Source organism: Stegastes partitus, unplaced genomic scaffold (assembly GCF_000690725.1).
Source record: "Stegastes partitus isolate 25-593 unplaced genomic scaffold, Stegastes_partitus-1.0.2 Scaffold158, whole genome shotgun sequence".
NCBI lineage: Eukaryota > Metazoa > Chordata > Actinopteri > Pomacentridae > Stegastes > Stegastes partitus.
In genome coordinates this window covers 442,515-463,024 of record NW_007577889.1, presented here as the reverse complement: position 1 = coordinate 463,024, position 20,510 = coordinate 442,515, and the positions used below count along the sequence as shown (strand labels likewise).

The window sequence follows — 20,510 nt, the reverse complement described above, 5'->3', positions numbered from 1 at the left end:
CAAGTGTCAGTCAGATTGTAAAACTGGTAGATGTGAGTGAAAAGCTCAGTTTTAGGCAGTGATTATGACAACAAGCTAAAAAATATGTGTAATTTAGAAGAGCAATTTCACAATTTACAATTAGACAATTCATTGTTAGCAGCGGTTACATTAATTGCAAACTATTCTGATAATTGATTACTCAGTTTTTGTGTTTTTTTTTTTAAAGGAAACCCCTCAGATTCCAACTTCTATGATCTGAATATATCAGATTTCTTGACTCCTCTGGAACTTAATCTGTTAAGGTTAAAACAAGACATTTCAGGATGTCATCTGGGATGTTGGGAAACACTGTGTCACAATTTTGACACTTTGTAGACCAAACAATTTATCGATTTATCAACAGTTAGGTGATTGTCAGTGGCAGCCCTGTTTACAAGCTTTAATACTAAGAAACACGTGTTTGCCTGCTCAGTGTTGACAGTGTCCTGTGGTTATAAATCGACTACTATCATAATTCAGCATGTAATTCTCCATCTCTGATATCAACATTCTTCTATACTTCATGTTCTCATCAGTAGGTGAACCACATAACTCAGCAGCGCTTTGTTATTCTCTGCAAACGCAGGAACTCATACGGAGTCGGAGTGTGAAACCGGGCAGTTTCAGTGCAAGAACGGACGGTGCATCCCGACCCTGTGGAGATGCGATGATGACGACGATTGCTCAGACAGCAGTGATGAGGAGAACTGTCGTAAGTAGCCCAGAGTCTGTCACGCTGGCTGATAAACACAACGCTGTCTTTTCTTCCTGCCTCACGGAGCTTGAACGTACCTGCTGTTGTGTGTGTGTGTGTGTGTGTGTGTGTGTTACGAACGGGGCTCCCTAAATCAAAGGGACTCCCAAACATTTCCACGCGCTGTTTGATTTGAGCTAGCAGATAGTTCATTATATCCACGTCCGTAACTTCTAAACGAGTGAAGATATACTGAGAATAAGCTCCTTATCGTTGTTGTTTGGGGGCCCCTCTGGAATCTCCCGTTCAGTCTACAGACGTCAGAGCAGTAAATGCTGATCCTGGATCAAAGTCACATGGCTGCAGGAATTTTCCTAATTTCTTACCAATTTCCCATCCGAAGCACAGGCACCAGCAGAGCCGTGGCCCTTCTCGGTCAGAGCGGGGTCTTTTCATATTATTATTACTATTACCCTTATCTTCCTGTGGCTGTGTAGAGATAATGTCAGTCCTGTTATCAGCGAGACCCTTCCCCCTGCTGTATCGTCTCATGATGCTTTGCATATATAATGGCATCACCGATTGTGTCATTTCTGAAATAGGGTGATAAAATTGCATCGTTACATGTCATGACATCTAAATGCTGAGTAATGCTAGGCTGTCCTAATGCAAATACTGTGGCTGTCAGATATGGCTGATCACAAATTGGCTGCTTTTCCAGTGTCTAGGGTGCCTCTGCTTCTGTGGGCAGGTTTTTTTTTTTGTAATTACAGTTTAAATTCAGAATTGCGTATATCATATCCTGGATTATGTGTGAATGACACTGTCAGTATATGACTGTGGTTAAACTACGGCTCAATCTATTCCTCGCTAGAAATTGCATGGACAACTAGCCAAGTAATCATCGCTTATAAATTTGTCACGGTACTAATTGCTTGAATGGTTATATTACTGGCCAATTGATTCATCACTTATCTCGGGGACCAGCGCACCAAAGACACGATCCTCTCATCACGCATGCCTACCATGGTGGCTGCCGCTGAATATCCTGGGAGTTCCCAGCATGAATGCCGTGACATTTCCAAGCGCGTCTCATTGACTGCAGAGCCTGATTGGGATTATTGGACATTTAGTGGGCAATGCTTGATGAAAGCAGAGCTAGATTTTAATGAGCTCCCCTTCTCTCTAACAGGTGGGGTTTACTTTGTTGTTTTGGTGGAAGTGTTGCTCAAAGAGAATTTGAAAATGTTACTTAAGCCACCAGGTGACAGGCTGTTCTTCTGAGCGAGCCACTTTGTCTCTGGTAGAAATGTGCTCCACTTCTTTTTTCCCCCCCCTCCTCACTCTCTTTGCTACATACCCTGTAAGCTTCAGATGTGGGTATGCTTTCCTCCTGGGCTCTCCGTCACTCTCTCCCATCTCTCCTCCTGCTCACTCTCAACCTTTATCTACTGTTTTTCCTTCTTGCTGTGCCTCATACGCTCTTCCATCTCTTGCTCCCTCTCTGCCTTCCTACCCGCCTTGCGCTCTCTGTTCTGTGAGAGCTTCTGCCCTCAGCCTGTGTTGGAAGTGCTTCTTTCTAAAAAGCTGTCTCACTTCTTCAGCATTGTAACACTCACTAAGGGGCTTTCCTCCCCCTATTTTTTAAAATCTCCTGTGGGCACCTTGGCAGTGCGAATGGCAGAAAGGTTGTGCCCACTCGTCTCACGCCCACGTAGAGCATCAGCTGACAGGTTGGTTGGAGATAAATCCAACAGCGTGACTCTGGCTGCTGGAGTGAGGCTCAGTGGCTGGCAACACGCCATCCATTCCGGCAGATGCCAACTCTGCCACTGTGTCCCCTCCCCAAAACCAAATATCACCAAGGAGCCGAGGAGAAGGAGGAGGAGAAAAGATGGGACAGATTTGATTAAGAGGAGCAGGATGAAGAGGAACATGTAATTTTGGAGAATAGGCAGGGGGGCACAGCATGGAGAAGAGCTAGAATGTAACAGCGAGAAGAATAAAGTGAAGGTTTGCCGAGCAAACTCATCATGGCATGGTAGGCAGAGGATGTTTTCATACCAAAACCTTGGTACCGCTGACTTTCCGTGGTTGCCGATAACCATTTTGATACCAAAATAATAAGTCGATTTAATGCATTTTAAAAATTAGCAATTGACTGATTGAACAGAAATGACAGTAGCCTACAACATCATGGGCACAATCCAGCTCAAGTTATGAGCTATAACTAAAACAACTGCTGCAGCTGAGCTCAGGCCATGTGGGACATATGGTGATATTTCATTTTTTTTTACAAAGACCAGTCTTACCAGGAGAACAGAGCATGTAGCATGGTACCCATTCGTATTCGCACCTCAATTCCGAGGATGGCAGTAATAACCGTAAAGCAGTTTGACAGATGGCATGAACTAGACGGACTTAGAGTTGTAGCCACATTAAACCAGCTAACATTAACCCTTGTGAGTGTTGCACGCGGAGCCTTGGTACAACAGATGCAGCGGTAACATTTCAGGAGATCAACATTTTCACTAAGTGTTGCTAATGTAATGTTCAAAACAACTGACACTTGCTCGCCTTGAATTTTGTGTACAGATCTGGCTGTCTGTCTTTGAGTTGCGTGTATAAGCTGCAGGTATTTCCATCGTTCCATCTACCGCTAAGCTTCTGCTTGTCTGTTACTTGTCCGTTAACGTCTGACTCAAAGGCTAACCGTCTCCGTACATGGTGTTTTTTTTGTTGTTGTTTGTTTTTTTCTAAGTGGGTTTCTGCACCTGTTACCGCAATTTCGCACGTTGTTGGTGTTGTTGATTTTCTCGACATAATACAGCACCATAGTACCTTTGGTATTTTCATTACAATAGAAGAAAAGTATCGGCATGATTTCAGAATTGTGGCATGTTTACGCGACTAAAGTATTGGTTCCCAGCAGGATAAATTGACAGGGAGCAGTAGTCCTTCTATGTGACATTTCTTTTATTCATCGATGACCCGACCAGCACTCGAGGCTCCTGTGACAGTCCTTTGCCTGTCGCTGCTCTTCTGATTTTCAAAATTAATTAACATAATGTTGATTATGCAGAAACTGTCAAATACTTCTAGATCAGACTGGAGACTGTGAGCTTATAGCTTCTATCCATGTCATCATTAGCTGTCACATTTAACTTGATAAGGATAGATGTATTGATTTTTAATACATCTGAGCATTATATGCATGTCTTGAGTTTGCTCACTTTTGATGTTTATCCTAATTACAGGAACTGTCGATAAAGACTGTGAAAGCATGGACTAGATTGTGACGTGATTGGTTAGTTAGACTTTGTTAAAGTTAGATACCAATTTCTTGCAGTATAAAATTGAGACAGCTTATTTTTAAGCGAATTTAGGTCATTTATGAGATCTAAAACATCCCAGAAACACAGAAACTGGTTTCTGAACAAATCTGACGCAGGAAATACTCGATGTAGTTGTGAACGTTTCTCAATTTCTTGCCTGTAATGCCTAGATATAACTCTCAGTATTAATGCCAGCCAGTCAATAGTCATGTCATCCTTCTCTTTGTACACACACACACACACACACACACACGTACGTCTCACAGCAGGGATATTATTCCTATAGTATCCTCCTTCTAGCAGCTGTATTAGAATAAGTCTTGGCAGATTGGGTTATCTTTTGTGCCTGTCTATCTCTGCGTCCTTTCATTCTCTCCTCTCCTCTCCTCTCCTCTCCTCTCCTCTCCTCTCCTCTCCTCTCCTTCATTCTCAACATGCCTCTTGGTAGATTCCGGTCTTGTTGCCCTGGGAGACGGTAAAGTGGTGATGGTGGCGGTGGTTGGATTTTGTGCATGTGTGTGATTTCTTTGTAGTGAACACAACACTCCTGCACATGTGTGTGCCTACACGCAGCAACTCTCCATCTCCGCACGGCTCTGTATGACCTATATTTTGGTTGTAGGATATACAGAAAAAAGGCCTTATCATTTTTCCAGTGGCTTTAAGTGGATTTAAACACGCCTAATCCAAAGTGCCACTGCATAATCATCACGTATCTCAACCTCATGTTAGCTTTCAATTGTTCTCGCTCCCTCACATTGCTGTAGAGTCTTCTCCTCCAAATGGCCTTGATCATGCCGCACTGTAAAAATATGATCAGTAAGATTTTATTACGGAGCGAAAAAAAGTCTGACAATTTTGATCGTCTGCAATCATTTGTTAGATCACACAAGCTGTTTCTGGGTGATTTTGGTTCCCCTTTTTCCAAGAATTGGAACTGATTCCCTCAGTGAACTCTGAATACCTAGTGTTTCCAAATGGTTACAAGTTAGGGGATAGAAACAGAATATGTAAGGGTGGGAAGAAAGTTGTTATTGTACTCAGTGTACGCATGTCTGTGTGCATGTGTGTGTTTGTGTGTCGCAGCAGGACAATGAGTCTGAGCAGGTCGGAGAAGGGGAGCGTCTCCTCTGCAGTCTGAGACCAGCTTCCCATAGAGGAGACATCACAACACATTTCACGCTGCTGCTGTGGGTGTGTGTGAGATCAGCCTCGCTCTCACACCCACTACCACACACACACACACACACACACACACATATGTCACTGTAATAAGAGACTGCAGAGAAGCGCTTCAGGCATAAAAGGCATTGTACTGATAGGCTCACAAAAACACAATTTGGTCACCTGCTGACACACACACACACACACACACACACACACACACACACACACACACACACGTATTGCTTTTCTCTCACAGCTGGGGTCAGACTTTTAATGGGAATGTGAGTTAAAGGGGACCAGCAGCTTAACAAAATAACATACAAACACATATTATACACTTGAGCTGTTTAAAATGAGAGAAACTCACAGTTTTTTTGACAGGACAAAACACACGCATACACTCTGATTTGAAATGAGGGTCAACACCAACACTACATGCTGTATTTATAGTCACGTTTCTAAGCTTGTGGAACTCCATCAAACACACGCAGTCTCTCAGTGACATCCCTACTTCATCATCTGATTTTCTGTATTGAACTCAGGACACAGTGTGCACGTGCATACATGTGTATATGTGTATATGTGAGAAGTGTACAGCTGCAGCGCTCTAATCTCCAGAGGGGCAGACCCACTGCTGCACTCCACGACTAGTGAGGCCCTGTGGGAGAACCTCTCCAGACGTGGAATACGTAACACTGCTGGCTTCATCAGTCTGTTAAAGTAGTGACGTCACTCTGTCGGCCACTTTAACACCATGTTCCTCACAACTTCATTCAGACGAGCCCATGACAGTGACAGAGAGAGACACGGCGCGCGTTCGATATTTGCCTATCTGTTAATGCGACTGCATGCACGGCTTCTGCCTTGTTGAAAGTGATATGTAAATATCACAAGGTCTGATCTGATAAGTTTGCTAATGCAGCTTCTGTGGAAAAGTTCCCAGAGTGTCCATTCAGACATGAAGCATGAATATTCAGATGGCTTCAAGTTAATTAAGGGAGCGCATGTCTTAAAAGGGGCTTATTTGTGTGTGTTTGTGTGTGTAACATGACAAACACCATGCAGATGACCCCGATAGATCATTTTCTTCAGTGCCAGATGGTGAGCCTTTGTCTTACGCTGTCGTGTGTTGGATGTCAGCGGCAGATTGAGATCTCCAAAGAGAACTTCTGGCAGCTCTGAAGCTCAGTGTGTAGGAGTTTTGTAAAACATCACATATGGAAATGGAACATGGTGGGTAATTAATGAAATTTGTGAAATCTTGCCTGTTGCATAGTTCCAACAAGAGTATCAAAAATGAATTTGGCTCCATTCGAATATCTATATTTAGCCTATATTCACACTGTTTAATTCTTCCTGCTCGCCAATAAATTTAAACTCCAATATCTAATAAAACATTGAATAAAATGTACTATTAATTAAACATCATGCCTCTTAATTTTAGATGATGCTGGCCTCTTCTGTCCTTCTGTTGCTCTGCTGACACATGAAAGGGTGAAACTACCAACTGGCCAATCTTCTCTAAACAAGATGTATTCCTTTAAGATCTGCATATTAAACATAATCAAGTTGACAAGTTGTCACATGCAGCATGGCTACCCAGACGGATGACAAGCCCAGAATGTGCCGGGGCGCCACCTTTTCCAGACAGTGTATCGTGCTGTACAAGCTAACAATACCTGGTGCGCTGACTAGGTGTTGGGTGCAGCGGCGCAAAACAGCAGCGGGGTAATTTTAGCTGAGGTCGGTGCTGGCCTGAGGCTTTTGCTCTCTCTTTTTCCTGGCCTCTCCCTCTGTGTCCATCTGTCTCTCTTACTCATTTCTGACCACTTCCCACCTCTCATTTCCTTGCTTTCTTACTCGTTCTGCGTGTAGCTCTCAGTCCGTCCTTCTCTCTCTGTTTGTATCGACAAGGATAGGAGTGTGAAATACTACAAGGAAACTTAGAGGAATAATGAAGATCTGATGATTGCGAGTTTGTGCTCAAGAGAGAGAAAGTGAGTCTGCACTGTCCATCTACATACCTCTAATCCAATTAGTGAGTGTCTCAGCGGGTGAGGATCTGTGCTGCTACAACTGTGTGACAGAAAAAGCATTGATAGAAAGAGCTAAAGAGTTTGGTTGATACACATAAAAAGCAGCACAATCTGCTTCCTTCTTGGTCCATCTCCTTTTAGTGCTTCCTCTAAAATGAGGGTTAATTTACCAGCAGGTAAAGGTTGTCTTAAAACTATACGTTTCGCTTTCGGTTTACTTCTTGGATTTCACTTTCCTTTCCCACGTAATGGGTTATTTTTGGTGCGAGCGCGGGCGAACTGGCACGTATAAAACCAAAATAGACAATCTGAAACTGAAGGAGCATAAGAGCATTTCTAAAATATTAATTCAGCTCATTGTTTAGGTTTTTGTGGCCTGCAACTTCACTGTTTCGGTCCACTCTCGTCCACATCAGTTTCAGGAACAGCAGAACTTGTTTCCAGTTCTGATAAACCCTTCCCATCTCCAAACACTTAATAACAAAATGTTGAACATAATGAAGTGTTAAGCTGCAAAAGAACCTCATATTTCACCGAAAACTTTCTGGAACCCCCCAAAAGAGTGAAAAGTGAGTGAGTGTTCATTTCTGTTTATGATGGTAACACGTACCAAACCTGCCCATTTTCTTCTACAGCTGCAATTTCATCAGTTATCTGATCAGTACTCAGCTATTAAATTAATCGCCAGCTACTTTAATAATGGATTATTTGGTTTTCTCAGGAAAAAAATACAGCACAAGTTCTCTGATTCCATCTTTTTATTTTCTGTTCTCTTTCCTCCTTTGTGTGGTAAACTGCTCACGTTTTAGTTGTGGACAAAACAGGAAATTTGAGAATGTTTGGCTTCAGGGAACACTGATGAACATTTTCTAAGCATTTTCTGCCAAACAACAAATCGATTAATTGAGAAAACAATCGACAGATGAATCAACAATAAAAATAATCACGAATCACAGATCTATTTCGTTCCTCTCACATGATTTCTGACAAAGCATCAATACCAACTGTCTGGAAAAGTAAATGTTAAAGATTGCAAGGCTGCAGTATGAAATAAAGTGTTTACTTGTCAATCAGTGAAACGTTGGAGAATGTTGCACGATCTCTTGTAAGCTATTGGAGAAACTGAATATCCCACCCACGCTCACTTCCACTTTGCAGCGCACGCCATAACGGCAGGATTTCAGCTGACAGACATCAGGGCCTGCAACGTACTCCCGCAGTTGCAGACAGTCAAAGTGTTATTTATTTATTTTTCATAAAGCTGCGTTCGCGGCCTCTTACTTTCACCCGAGGAACAATGAGACCGACCCTGAACATAACATAGCTGCTTCAGGGCTGATGAACGGCACAGAAAAGTAATGGACGGCTAAAAAATGATTCAAGGTGACACAGAGAAGACACAAAGAAAAGCTAAAAATACTCGGAAAAGCTGCAAGTCTGTAAAGTAACTCGGTAGTTTGCTAATTCTTCTTTTTTCTCTTCTGTTCATGTTATCTCCCCTCCTCTCCGTATACAGCCCCCCACTCACCTGCGTCTATTCTGTCAGAATTAGCTTGTCCGTTTTCGACAGGTTTGTTTTTTTTTTTTCCGGCGCTGCGCTGCAAAGTCACTTATTGTTGAAAGTCAAACTCCGATAACGCTACAATCCTATTTCCCCACCGTGCGGATGTGTGCTTACTTTGCTATGTGTTGTTGTGTTGTGCTGTTATTATGCCCCCCCCGTCCCCAACCCAGCCGTGTCTGACAGGGTATCATGGCATTAATCCCCAACCGAGATTAACCGAATATCTTCATGTGCTTCCATTTTATTATTTACATTTGCTGTAATCCTGTTTTTCACCTTGTGCTCTGTTGCCTGGTACATGCAGTCAGGGAGCGGCATATGAAATGACAACTAAGAACGCTGATGAATAAAACATGGCTGCTAATACCAGTCTGCTGGGCTGACACCGAGATAGGGCCTTTGAGTGCGGCGCGTCAAAAGTTTTCACGGGAAGTTTTTGCGCGGAAGTTACAAAGTGGCGGGAAGATGAGTTTTAGTCTGACTCAGATGACATTGCTTGAAGCTCCATCACGCTGGTTTCTGTTTCTCTTCTTTCTCCGTTCTGTTTCTTAAAACTTGAATTTACTTAAAAGTTTTTTGAGTTTCTGTCATGTTCTCCACTTTCCATCTGTTCTATACGGAGGGCCAAACCTGTCATGATTAAAAATAAATAAAGAAATGAATAAATGAGGAAATAAATAATTAAATGTGTCTTTTTTTTTTTTTTTTTACATTTTCCTTTCATTTATCCATTTTTTCACCAATTTTTTTAACCTACTTTATTTTCATTCCCACATTTATATTTATTTCCACTTTTTTTTTTTACACTTGTTTTTTTATTTCCACATTTATTTATTTGTGCATTTATTTTTGCTTTTAACATATTTATTTTCCCACTGTTTCCCATTTTCACTTTTCCTCACCTATTTTCCCCTCAAGTGTATGCTAATGAGGTAGGCGTGTCTAACCTTGGCCTAAAGCATGATTGGTCAGCTACGAGAATCACTTTTCAACCAATCAGCTCTGCCCTATGCCTGTGCATGGCGTTAACCTCCCCTCTACCCCTCTTCTCTCTGTTCTTGGCTTTACAATAAAAAGTCAGTTGTTCCATTTGATTCATTACATCCCACCCTTTTCCATTGTCTGCTGTCAAATAAAACAGGAAATTTTCCACCCTCTGTGCTGGTGAAATGGGATATCGCTTTGGTTAAAGCCGGACATGTTGGTGTAGTGGATTCGCTGTGTGTCTGTGCATGATGGTAAGAACTGTGTCTTCTGTGTGTGTGAAACTAGATTTTCTGGCCCAACACATGCTGACAGAAAGCAGATGGAAAGAGGCTTTGAAGGTATCAAAAAAAAGAGAAGGTCGTAGAAAGAGTATTTTAAATCAGATCTCCACCTCAGCAATAAATCTCTGCATCACTGGAAAGCAGTAAACACCTGATGATCCTGATACAGTTTGAGGTGATAAGAATCGGATATACCAAAGTGGTTTATTCTCAATCTCAGTGTTAGAATTTCTATCAGTTGTGTAGTAAATGAAAGCTGTCATAGGAGTATAAGAGCAGTTTTTAATCATGTTGTATTAGGATCTATAAAACATCAGCTGCTTTCAGCGAGAAGTCAGTGTTTTCCTCTTAATTAAAGAGCAATTGGAGTGTGATTTGTTGCTCATTTTCTATGACACTTTTACTGTTAATTGTGGCAATTTATGCACTCTTTATGACGGAATTTTCTTACAAATCAGCTTTGTCAGTCACTCCTATTTGCTTGAAAACAACAAATCCAGACATACTGCCGTGACGCCAGTAGTGTTGACAGATTGTACAGTATTTCCAGGTGTTGGCTACATCTAAATGTCAGTTACTGTGCATGAGAATTGGAAAATGTTCACTCTAGATTTTGAACTGGTTGCAGAGCACCTAATTTGAACATTAAGGGCCCATTGGATGGCCTGTTTTCAGAGCAAGTCCTTCCCATGCATACAGGCTGGTAGGGATCCACGACAGCAGACTCAGTAGGACGTTGTTACCCCGTTTAAGGGTGATCTGTTATTACCTCATGTAATGGTGTAGCTGCGATGTTGCACTTTCAAAAGGCACCAAAATCCATAATATGGCTGGAGGGGACAGAGGAGGTGTAAGTCAGCAGGCCCCTTACCCAGGAGACTAAACCCCACGTCCTGTTCCTGACCATGCTATTCGTATTATTTTTTGACTTTGGCTTTTACATGCTGCCTTTATTTAGACAAACACCCTCAGTTTCTACGTTTACCACATGCTACAAATCTCCTTTCTGTATGCTTGTAGGATAACTAAATGATTTATTTGCACTCACTCACACAAATGTAGGAGTGCCTACATTATCAGTGTTAGTGTCTGTTTATCAATAATCAGAATGATTGATAATGCGCCCACTGAACATTGTGGGAGTTAACGGAGTTCCTACTGGCCCATATGTTTGTGAATGATATGCACTGATAACAGGACATTTAATGGGCTGATAATGGCTGAATTGGGCGTGCACAGCACATGGTGGTTAGTTCAAGATGCCTGTGAGTCTAAAACAGGAACACACAAAATCCAGCCCACTCTGCCTGTTTAGAAAATTCTAAATCATGGGAATGGCACAATAATTCCCATCAATATTTTTGATTGTCTCGTCATTGTTTGAACGACTCATATTGAAAACAGCAGCTGGTAATCCAAGCCTCCCAAATGTTCTTTTTTATTTTGTTCTTTCCTCTCTTTCATGTCGTTGTATAATTACTCTTGGTGTGACAAAACAAGTCATTTGTAGATGTGCCACCTCAGGCGCTGGATAGTAGGAGGGGCCTTTTTAAAAAATATTCTCCCACACTTTCTAGTCCATATAATTATTTTATTGATGCTAAAACATACTTATGAGCCACATGAAGCCATACGAAGGTGGTAAACCAGAAGTATTGTTTTCCTTCCACTCAACAGAAATGTCACAGTCCATATAGCTGACCACTGATCAGTAACCACTAAGAAGTACACTTTAGGAACTCACCAACTTGAGAACGGCACTGAGGCTTCAAACAGGTTTTCTGACTTATTTTTCCACTTTGTTTGCTTTTCTCTCTCTCTCTCTGTTTGTCGTCGTCCCTCCATCTCGCTTTTGAATGAAGCTGTTTATGTAGATTACACGCACACAACGTATCTCCTTCATACACATGCCTCGCCAGCTCCTAAGCCTGGGAACCGTTCTTTTACCTCGAGGGGATTTTGGCTTGTCATTTTTTGCAGGATGTTGGGGGGGTGAGGTGGCGGAGGGGGTGAGGCGCTCTTTGATGATATAGCTGCTGCTCAGTAATACTGGTTATCAGAAAAAAAATGACTGGTGCGCGACACAAAATCACACACACACACAGAGGCTATGTTTTGGGGATACACACATTACTAATGTAACGCTTTTACCTGCAGCGGCGCTTCATTATCACACCGCGCTGACACAGTGTCAACATGAAGGGGCTGAGGGGAGATTAAAGGGTGAGGAAATCGTGAGGGAATCGACGGCAAGGACCAGGTTTTTTTTTTTTTTTTTCCTCCGCTGATTGAGGAGAAAAAAGATGAAAACCTTTTCTGATCGTCCGCTGAAGATTCTGATAAAAAGTGCTTCCTCTAGGAGCTACGATGGGGGGATTATTAGAAGTGTGTTTGAAGGAAAATATAAAAAAGTGCTGTAGATGCTGGAGCAGCATCAGGAATCTCTTAGGATGCGTTGACATACAAACTGCACTTGAGCTATTTGGGAAGCCGGATGTTTTGCAAGGATTTCAACTCCGTTAAAAGATGTAAAATGGGAAAGCAGATTCTAGAAAAGAGGCATCTGACAAGTGTGTTGCGATGGTTTGGATCAGATCTCCCCTGCTTTCTGTCGTCCCTTTTCCCCCTGGCATGTGTTCACAGTGTGTTTAACCAGTGACGACTCTCTCTCGCTCCCCGTGCCCTCCACCCCCTTACGTCCTATTATGCATCATTGGAAGCAGTGCTTGAATGTTTGGAAGCAGGGTGACACTCTATCAATGGAAACCTGAGAGGCCCCCCTCTCTTTCGCTCACACACTCGCACAAAGTCACACACTTTAAAAAGATGCATTGATGAGCGGTTTTGTGTTTGAGCGTGCATAATGAATAGTGCTGTGACCCCGCATTCAACATCTGCATTATCCCGCTGTGTCCAATACCCATCGCGGGAATCTTTATACGCATCTTGTTTCTTTCAGAGCTCCTTGTGTTTTCATTAGGTTTTTTTCTTTTTTGCATTTACATAAGCATGTGTTTACATATACTGTTAGAGTAAAACGTGAGTCCCGAAGCCTCTTTATTTGCCTCCTCCTGCTGTTGTTGGTGTTTGTTTGCATTGGACTGGTCTCAGAGGTTTAGCGTAATTAAATCAAGTAGCAAGATGATCGACCTAAGCATTTTACACTGGATTGAAGGAGGAAAAGCTACTGCTGGGCACACACACACACACACACACACACACACACACACACACAAACAGCCGTATCGACAGGAGGAGGCCTGCACACGCTGTTATGCAGAAACCTACTGTGTACCTGCAGCCTCTGTGTTCTATCTATTCCTTTCTCTCATACACACACACACATGCACTTTAGCATCACCGTCTTGGCTGCGGTGGAAAGACTGAATACTATGACCTTTTCTTTGACATACTCAATGCAGAATAACCAGCTTTGTATGAAAGTGATTTTCTCGTTGTTTGGTTTCCGAGTTTCTCAGTGTTGCTTGATGTCGGCTGCGCGGCCCGGGCTGGCTAATGCTGCGCTTCTTACCAGCAGTATCGATTCAAACCTGACCTGTGTGTTTGATGTCTTTTGATGTATGAACTTTCTTTTCATGTGTTTCCATCATTTTAGAAAAGGTTTTCTTTGTGGAGTTTAAGTGCTGTTAGGCCTGCTGATGAGCAGGTCTGTGACGGGCTTCATGCTTCTTCTTCTCTGCTGTGTATTGCCTGTCCCGCCTCTTCACTTTCTCACTTTGTATAATGTGTGGATTTACGATTTCATCTGATTTCTGTTTACTTTCCTGCCTGCCTTGTGAACTTCTCTTCAATTTCTGCCTTGGTTTAGCGTACATGCACTACAAGCCAAATACATACTGAGAAAATCCCCTGAATACCTGAATAGAATACGCGGTAACACTTAGTTGCAACTTTAGAATAACGTCCCAATAACATATATAAACTATTAACTGATACTTAACAAGTCATTAGTAATTCACTAATGGCTTGTTCATGATCTATGACTGGTTTGTAAGGTATGGCTGTAAATCATTAATATACAGTTAACAAGTCATTTAGAACTCATTAACTAACAGTTTGTAAATGGTTTATTAACTATCTATAAGGCATCGTTATAAATCATCAACAAACTATTAACAAACATTTAACAAGTGGTTAATAACTCACTAATTAACAGTTTACAAATGATCTATTAACTAGTTATAACGGATAGTTATTATAAAGTGCTACCGAATACGCTCTGCAGGTAATTTGAAATTGTATCTAAGTCTACTTTTAGCCAGAAGTTTTCTGAGTTAGATCCTTAAAAGTTTAAGTTATGATTAGGGCTGCTCAATTAATCAAATATTAATCATGATTATGATTCCGCCTTTCCATATTTAGATAAACACGATCACCCTTTGATGTTTAAAATGTAGCTCAGCTGATAGAAAACCCACGTAGATATAACCACGAGTAAATCTGACATATAAAAGCCTTATTTCATGCTTTTTTTATTCTTTTTTGCTCACACACCTGTCTGAGTTGCTGTGCTGCTGTAACTGAGCGACTAGAGGCTTCTCTGTGCACAGCGCTTAGCTCGTGTGTTTTGATAAGTAGATGTTCAGCATGTGAATCGTTTTAGGTGCAATTTAATTCTCATTTTACCTCTAAGAAATGCTCCGAATTTAGGTAAAGAAGAACCACATCTTTATTCTTTACTAGGATCCCCATTAGCTCCCACAAAGTGGTTACGAGTCTTCCTGGGATCCCAGGGTAAAAATAAAAATGACAATTTACAAATAGCAAACATTGTAAATGGATTACAATAAAGGCAAGTTGACACAACACTGTTAATATAACACTAATACAGAAGAAGAATACTCAAGTATTCTTTGCCAATTGTTCTTTTATTTTCCTCCTAAAAGAGCCTATGTTTTAGTGTCTCTGATCTGTAAAGAAAGTGAATTCCATGCTTTTTCTCCTCTGTAAACAGGAGTTCTTTTCATGAAGTTAGTACTGGGCCTGGGCACAACCAAAGTACTTGAGGTCAATTGGCGAGTCACATAATTGTGACAAAACCCGCTGAATAAGAGTTTGATCGGTTTTCACTTTAAGCATATCCTGCGGATCAAGTTACGATGAATACGCTAACAAGACAAGGTTGTGTTTGGTTGGCATGAACAGTGAAGCACTGACCAGAAAGGCAACAAGGACAGTGAGATGGGTGTGTTTAACCAGACATGCCAGTGAGGGGGTGGCTCCCCGCCTGACATGACCCATCTGCAAGTTTTCATGCCTTGTTGCCTGTGAATTTCCACTTTGCTGTGCCTGCTGCGCTCAGGTGCAAGCATCGCTAAATCCCACAACTATTTTTAAAAAAAGCCAACATTTAATCCCCACAAGTGAACATCCAAAAGAAACCAGCCAAGCCAAATTCCGAGTACATTCAAAAGTAACAGACCAGGAAGCCAAGAACATGTCATGTGGGTTGATACTGCGTCTAAAGCGACCACAGAAACTGGGACTACACAGCGTCTTTGTTTCAGCGAAAAAAAGGTGATGGAAGGATTTCCATAGAAACAAAGCAAAACATAAAAGATTTTGAGCTTGGAAGTATGAGTTGGTTTTTTCCTTGTTTTCTGTAGTTGACTATTTTCTTCCAAGCTGTGCAAACTGTTCCATCCAATGACTTATAAATCTCTTAAGAATCTAAAGAAATAAAACGGTAAGCTCAATACAGACAAGCAAACAACTTCAAATCTCATTTAAAACAGGAAAAGTCTTTTGAAACGTCTCTTGTGCTTTGAACCGAAGCTTGCAAAATTAATGTGGAAGCGTTTTATTAAATAATGGCACGTGTGCAAACCAGACCCATTACAACATCCACATATTCGTGTGTGCGTGGAGAAGACCCAGTGACCCAGTTGTGACAGAAAGTGTAACTGGCCCGTAGTGTTGTTACAGTGACGTCTTCATTGGCTTTATTCCACCTCTTTTGGCCCAGACGAGGCTGTTTTCGTCCATTTTTTTTTTGTGCGTTCATAAATCATCTGACAGCTTAATTAAACTGTGACACTATCTGGAGGAAGTTCCTTTTGATTTTTTACCTGTACATTTATTTTTGGAAGGGGAACATCATAACGCTCACCGGTGTTGCTGCTGATTATCCAACTATTGTGGAATTATGTTTAAAGTATCAAAATACATGGTCTGTACATTGTTAAAAGGACTCCAGACTCTCAGCACAGATATTTTTCTCATTGTAAACCAGCCGCGTTCCTCAAAAAACATAAAACGAAAGGCTATTTTGGGGGCAAAGACAATATAGCTTTTGTTCAGGTAAAGGTATTGATCCAAAAGGCTGCGAAGGAAAGAGGTGAGTGAAGGTGAGTCAGTCAAAGCGGGAAGCATGTTATTTTATAAGATGCCCACAAGTCTTACTTTTTCCACAGAGCTCAAACACTTTTTTTTTTCCAGTGGAGAGGCTGCACAGGTATCTGATTTTGTGACACTGAGCAGAACAAGTAGAACACAAAGACTTTAGAAAAGGTGACGTATGTTAGGCTCTGACAGTTGAAGAGAAGAATCCTGCAAAAAATAATGACAATAAATACCAATAGCATGCATTTTCCTCCCCATATCAAGTGCAACAAAAGTAATCTCCTTTTGAAACCCTCTTCCTCAAGTGGTTTTTCAAAATCTTAATTTCTTTCTAACCAGCACTGTCCCTGTCTTTCGACTTAACTCTGCAGGAGTTCAGATCTCACTGTAAGTGCTGAATAATCAGTCATTCATAGCCATTTTTCTTTTAGTTCTGCCAGTGATGGGGCTGAGAGGGGAAAGAAACAGTCTCAGGTTTCTTTTTATAATTAAGACCCCCTCACAGTTTCTCTGATTAATTCTATTCATCCATAGCTTCTTCTAGAGTCAGGAATATTGAAATGCCACAATGACATCCCGACAAAAGGCCCAGACCTCATTCACCTAGAATTCAATTTGTTAGATGTTAGAAAAAGTTTCTCTTTTTTTACCCATTGGAATAGTTTTTGCGACGTAAAGAAACACTGAGAGGACGATTATGGGTGCACACGCTGAGCATGTGTGTTTTTTCCCCCCGAACTTCAAAGACCCTCCGAATGTTTTCATCTGAGCGCACTCCAGGCGCATCGACTCATTCCTAATCAAACGACTCGCACCTTGCACCTGTTAAAGAATCCAGAGGGAAGACCAACTGTTTACGTTTTTTCTATGCTTCAAACTTGAAAGTTGGATGGCAAAGGTGTAACACAAGTTGAAGTAGATGGCGCTAAGGGAAAAGAAACAGGAGGTTTTGGAGGTGATTGGAGGATATATTTGATTTTTTTTCGAAGGAATGAAAAAGGACTGTGGAAGACGGAGACATCTGTGGGGATATCGGCTTCAAGATAAGAAGATGGACTCGTGGGTTGTTGTTGCAAGAGATGCATTAGTCTGACTTTTTCAGTCCCGATACCTGGGCTTTGGGCATCAGCCAGTATGTAGTGGAGATGGCTGCAAGGAATGATTCTTTTAATTATCAGTGAATCTATCAATCATTTTAAAAATTTGGTTCATGGGTAAAATATTCAAATAAGTGGGAAAAAAAGACTATCAAGTGGGGCAGGGTGATATGGCCAGAAATATTTGTCATGATATAAATGAGAAAATTTGCAATAACTATATAACTGACGATATAACTGAAGCTAGACAAAATACTTTAGGACAGCAGTCACAATTCTGCTTCCACCATCGGGTGGCGGCGGGGAGTAGCGGCAGGTGGCGGGCGAATATTCGGATCTCAAAATTGCTGTGCAGACACCACCACAATGACCGAACATTCCCATATTTGGGTCCAGCCCTACTGTGTCGGGTCGATGCACTGCATTCACACGCCTCCTCGGTTGCCGCCATGCTTCTTACTCCATCAGACCAGACGAAAACAACGGCACTGCACATGCGCGTTTCACTCAAATTATATCGCGATATTTCAATTTCATATCATCCCCTAACATTACACCTGTATTACCGTGCACAGTATGATATGGCCCAGCGCTACTATCAAGGTTTATCAGAACTCACTGTAATGTCTTAAAATTGCTGGTTTCATACATCAAAGAATCCAACATCTAAAGATACTGTGATATTAGATAGGGAAAAGCAGAAAATGTTCACATTTGAGAGGCTAGATCCCATCAACCTAATACAATATAAAAATAATACTTACAATAACTGGAAAATTAACAGTTGATAATCAGTTGATTACAAATCTCTCTCTCAAGTGACTATTTTTTCTCCAGCTCTAGTTCTGCATCTGTCACAGCGTAAAAAGAAATGTGAACGTATTTTGTATAGGAATGTCTTACATGTGAAGGCTTTTCATCGTTTGGCACAAGCCGAAACTGCAGTTGGCAGTATTCTGCGATGTTACTTGGATGAGGCTGTTTTTGGCCAATGGCAGTCATACAAAAAGCTGATCTCAGGTCAGTTGGCAAAATCACAACATGCTGCTCCACTAACAGCCACTCGTATTTGTAATCTGTCTGTTTCACACGGGGACTGTTGCTAGCTATGTCTGCTAGAGGTAAATAATGCAAAAATAGGTGAGATCTATAAGTTGCTAATGTGAAAAGCAATAGTGACAAATCCCATGGCGTGCACGTGCATGTTTGTGTGTGTGTGTGTGTGTACGCATGCAAGTTTAACTCTGTGGCGTTGACCTTAATTTATCACATGAGCGCCAAATCTCCAGAGGACCTACGGAGATGTGTTCAAAGTTAGCAACCCCTCGGCTAATTGATTTCAATGAATGGCACATTTATACTCCACTTAGTAAATTACACCAACATGCAAATGCGTGTGTGTATGTTCGTCTCCATATGTGTGTGTCTGTGTGCCGGTATGGGTGTTGGAGGGGTTGTTCAGCAGCAATCTGTAAAGTCAGAGTTTTTTAATGAGATCAATGCTTTCCTTCCTGCATCCCCAGATGGTCGCAATGCTAGAAGGTGTGTGTATGGGTGTGTATTTCAGTGTGTGTGTGTGTGTGTGTTTGTGTGGGTGAAAAGGGAAGGGGCTGCGGGGACCTTGGGCAGATAAATCTTTAATCATGTGCTTGCTCTCATGTTTCATTTAATTGCCCCCCCCCCTAAATCCATAAAAGGATGACGACATTGTGGTTCAGAAACACACAGCGGGTGTGTTTTTATGTGGCTTCCGTAAGCAGCAACAGAGATGTGATTATATTTGTGTTACAGCACAATGAGTCCATATGTGGTAGCTGCTTTGTGTTTGTTCTTGCACATATGGTAGGAAGCATTACATGTCATTTTCCCCTGCTCTAATAAATCAACCTCGCAGGATGAAGAATAGTTGTCGTCGCGTAACCAAGTTTTGCAAGATCAACAGTGGCTCGAGAGTTGATATTTGCAAAATAACATAATTTGAAAATATACTCATCTAACCTCAAATGTGTTGGAAAAGAGTGGAATATAAGGTTGTGATATCAGATTTACCCAGCTGAAATCAAGTGATTTTATCAACATGGATGGTTTTTCCATGAGCGTAGTGTATTTTAACCATTAATACCGCAGTCAGTCAGGTTCATGTCATTAGAGGAAAACCAAAAATCACCATCGGTTTAGCCACAGTGATTAAATGTATTGGATTCCTTCTTGTTCCTCACTGGCTCAATCAGTATCTTCCTGCCTGCACATGCACTCACATCATCAGGTGTGTCTGAGTTGAGACTTCTCCCTCTCCATCAGCCTCCTTCTCTGCCTACTCATTTTACATTTTAAAATAATCAACGATAGATCTTTTCATTGTTTGTACACGGTGACAGTGAATTGGATTGTTCAGGCGTCCGGCAGGGAGAGACTGACTGAACAAGTGAAGAAGAGAAAGCACTTCTTATGACCACGATGGCTAACGTAGCTGCTGAGTGTGCCTGGTTCCAAATCAGCCGAATGATCAATATGCACCGATGCAAAACCATGAAAATTTATCTCGTACACTCTGATCGCATATCTGCTTTGGAAAATCCCTGGAAATCTCTTTCATACCTGATCCACTGTCCTGTGTCTTTTTGCAGTTTCCTACACGTTCCCTATATTTAATGCAAAACTCCTGTTTTCATGACCTGCTCTATTTTCTTTCCCATTGTTTGTGTGTGTTTCATAATTTCAGCTTCTACATATGCATTATATTTTGTCATTTTAAAATCTTTGCCAATTCCACCATCATCCTTTATGTGTGTACATGTACATGTGTGGGAGGGACGCTAAATACCTGACTGTAGTTGTTTTTCCTGCATCTGACACCAGTGAGACACAAGACTTCCTTGAGAAGTTGTTTTTTTTTTATTTTCTCGCCCTCCCTCTTCCTTCCTCTCTCCTTCATTTTAAATCCTTCTCTGTCTCATCCCTGTCT

The 20,510-nt window shown here is 41.5% G+C and overlaps 1 protein-coding gene across 1 annotated transcript in view; it reads left to right on the top strand.

The window, feature by feature from the left end:
• Window positions 1–20,510, top strand: part of lrp8 (low density lipoprotein receptor-related protein 8, apolipoprotein e receptor) — a 201,142-nt gene that overhangs the window by 572 nt on the left and 180,060 nt on the right. The window contains exon 2 of the mRNA XM_008279416.1: window positions 608–733. Within this exon, the coding sequence (XP_008277638.1) occupies window positions 608–733 (126 nt within the window). The remainder of the gene's footprint in view (window positions 1–607; window positions 734–20,510) is intronic.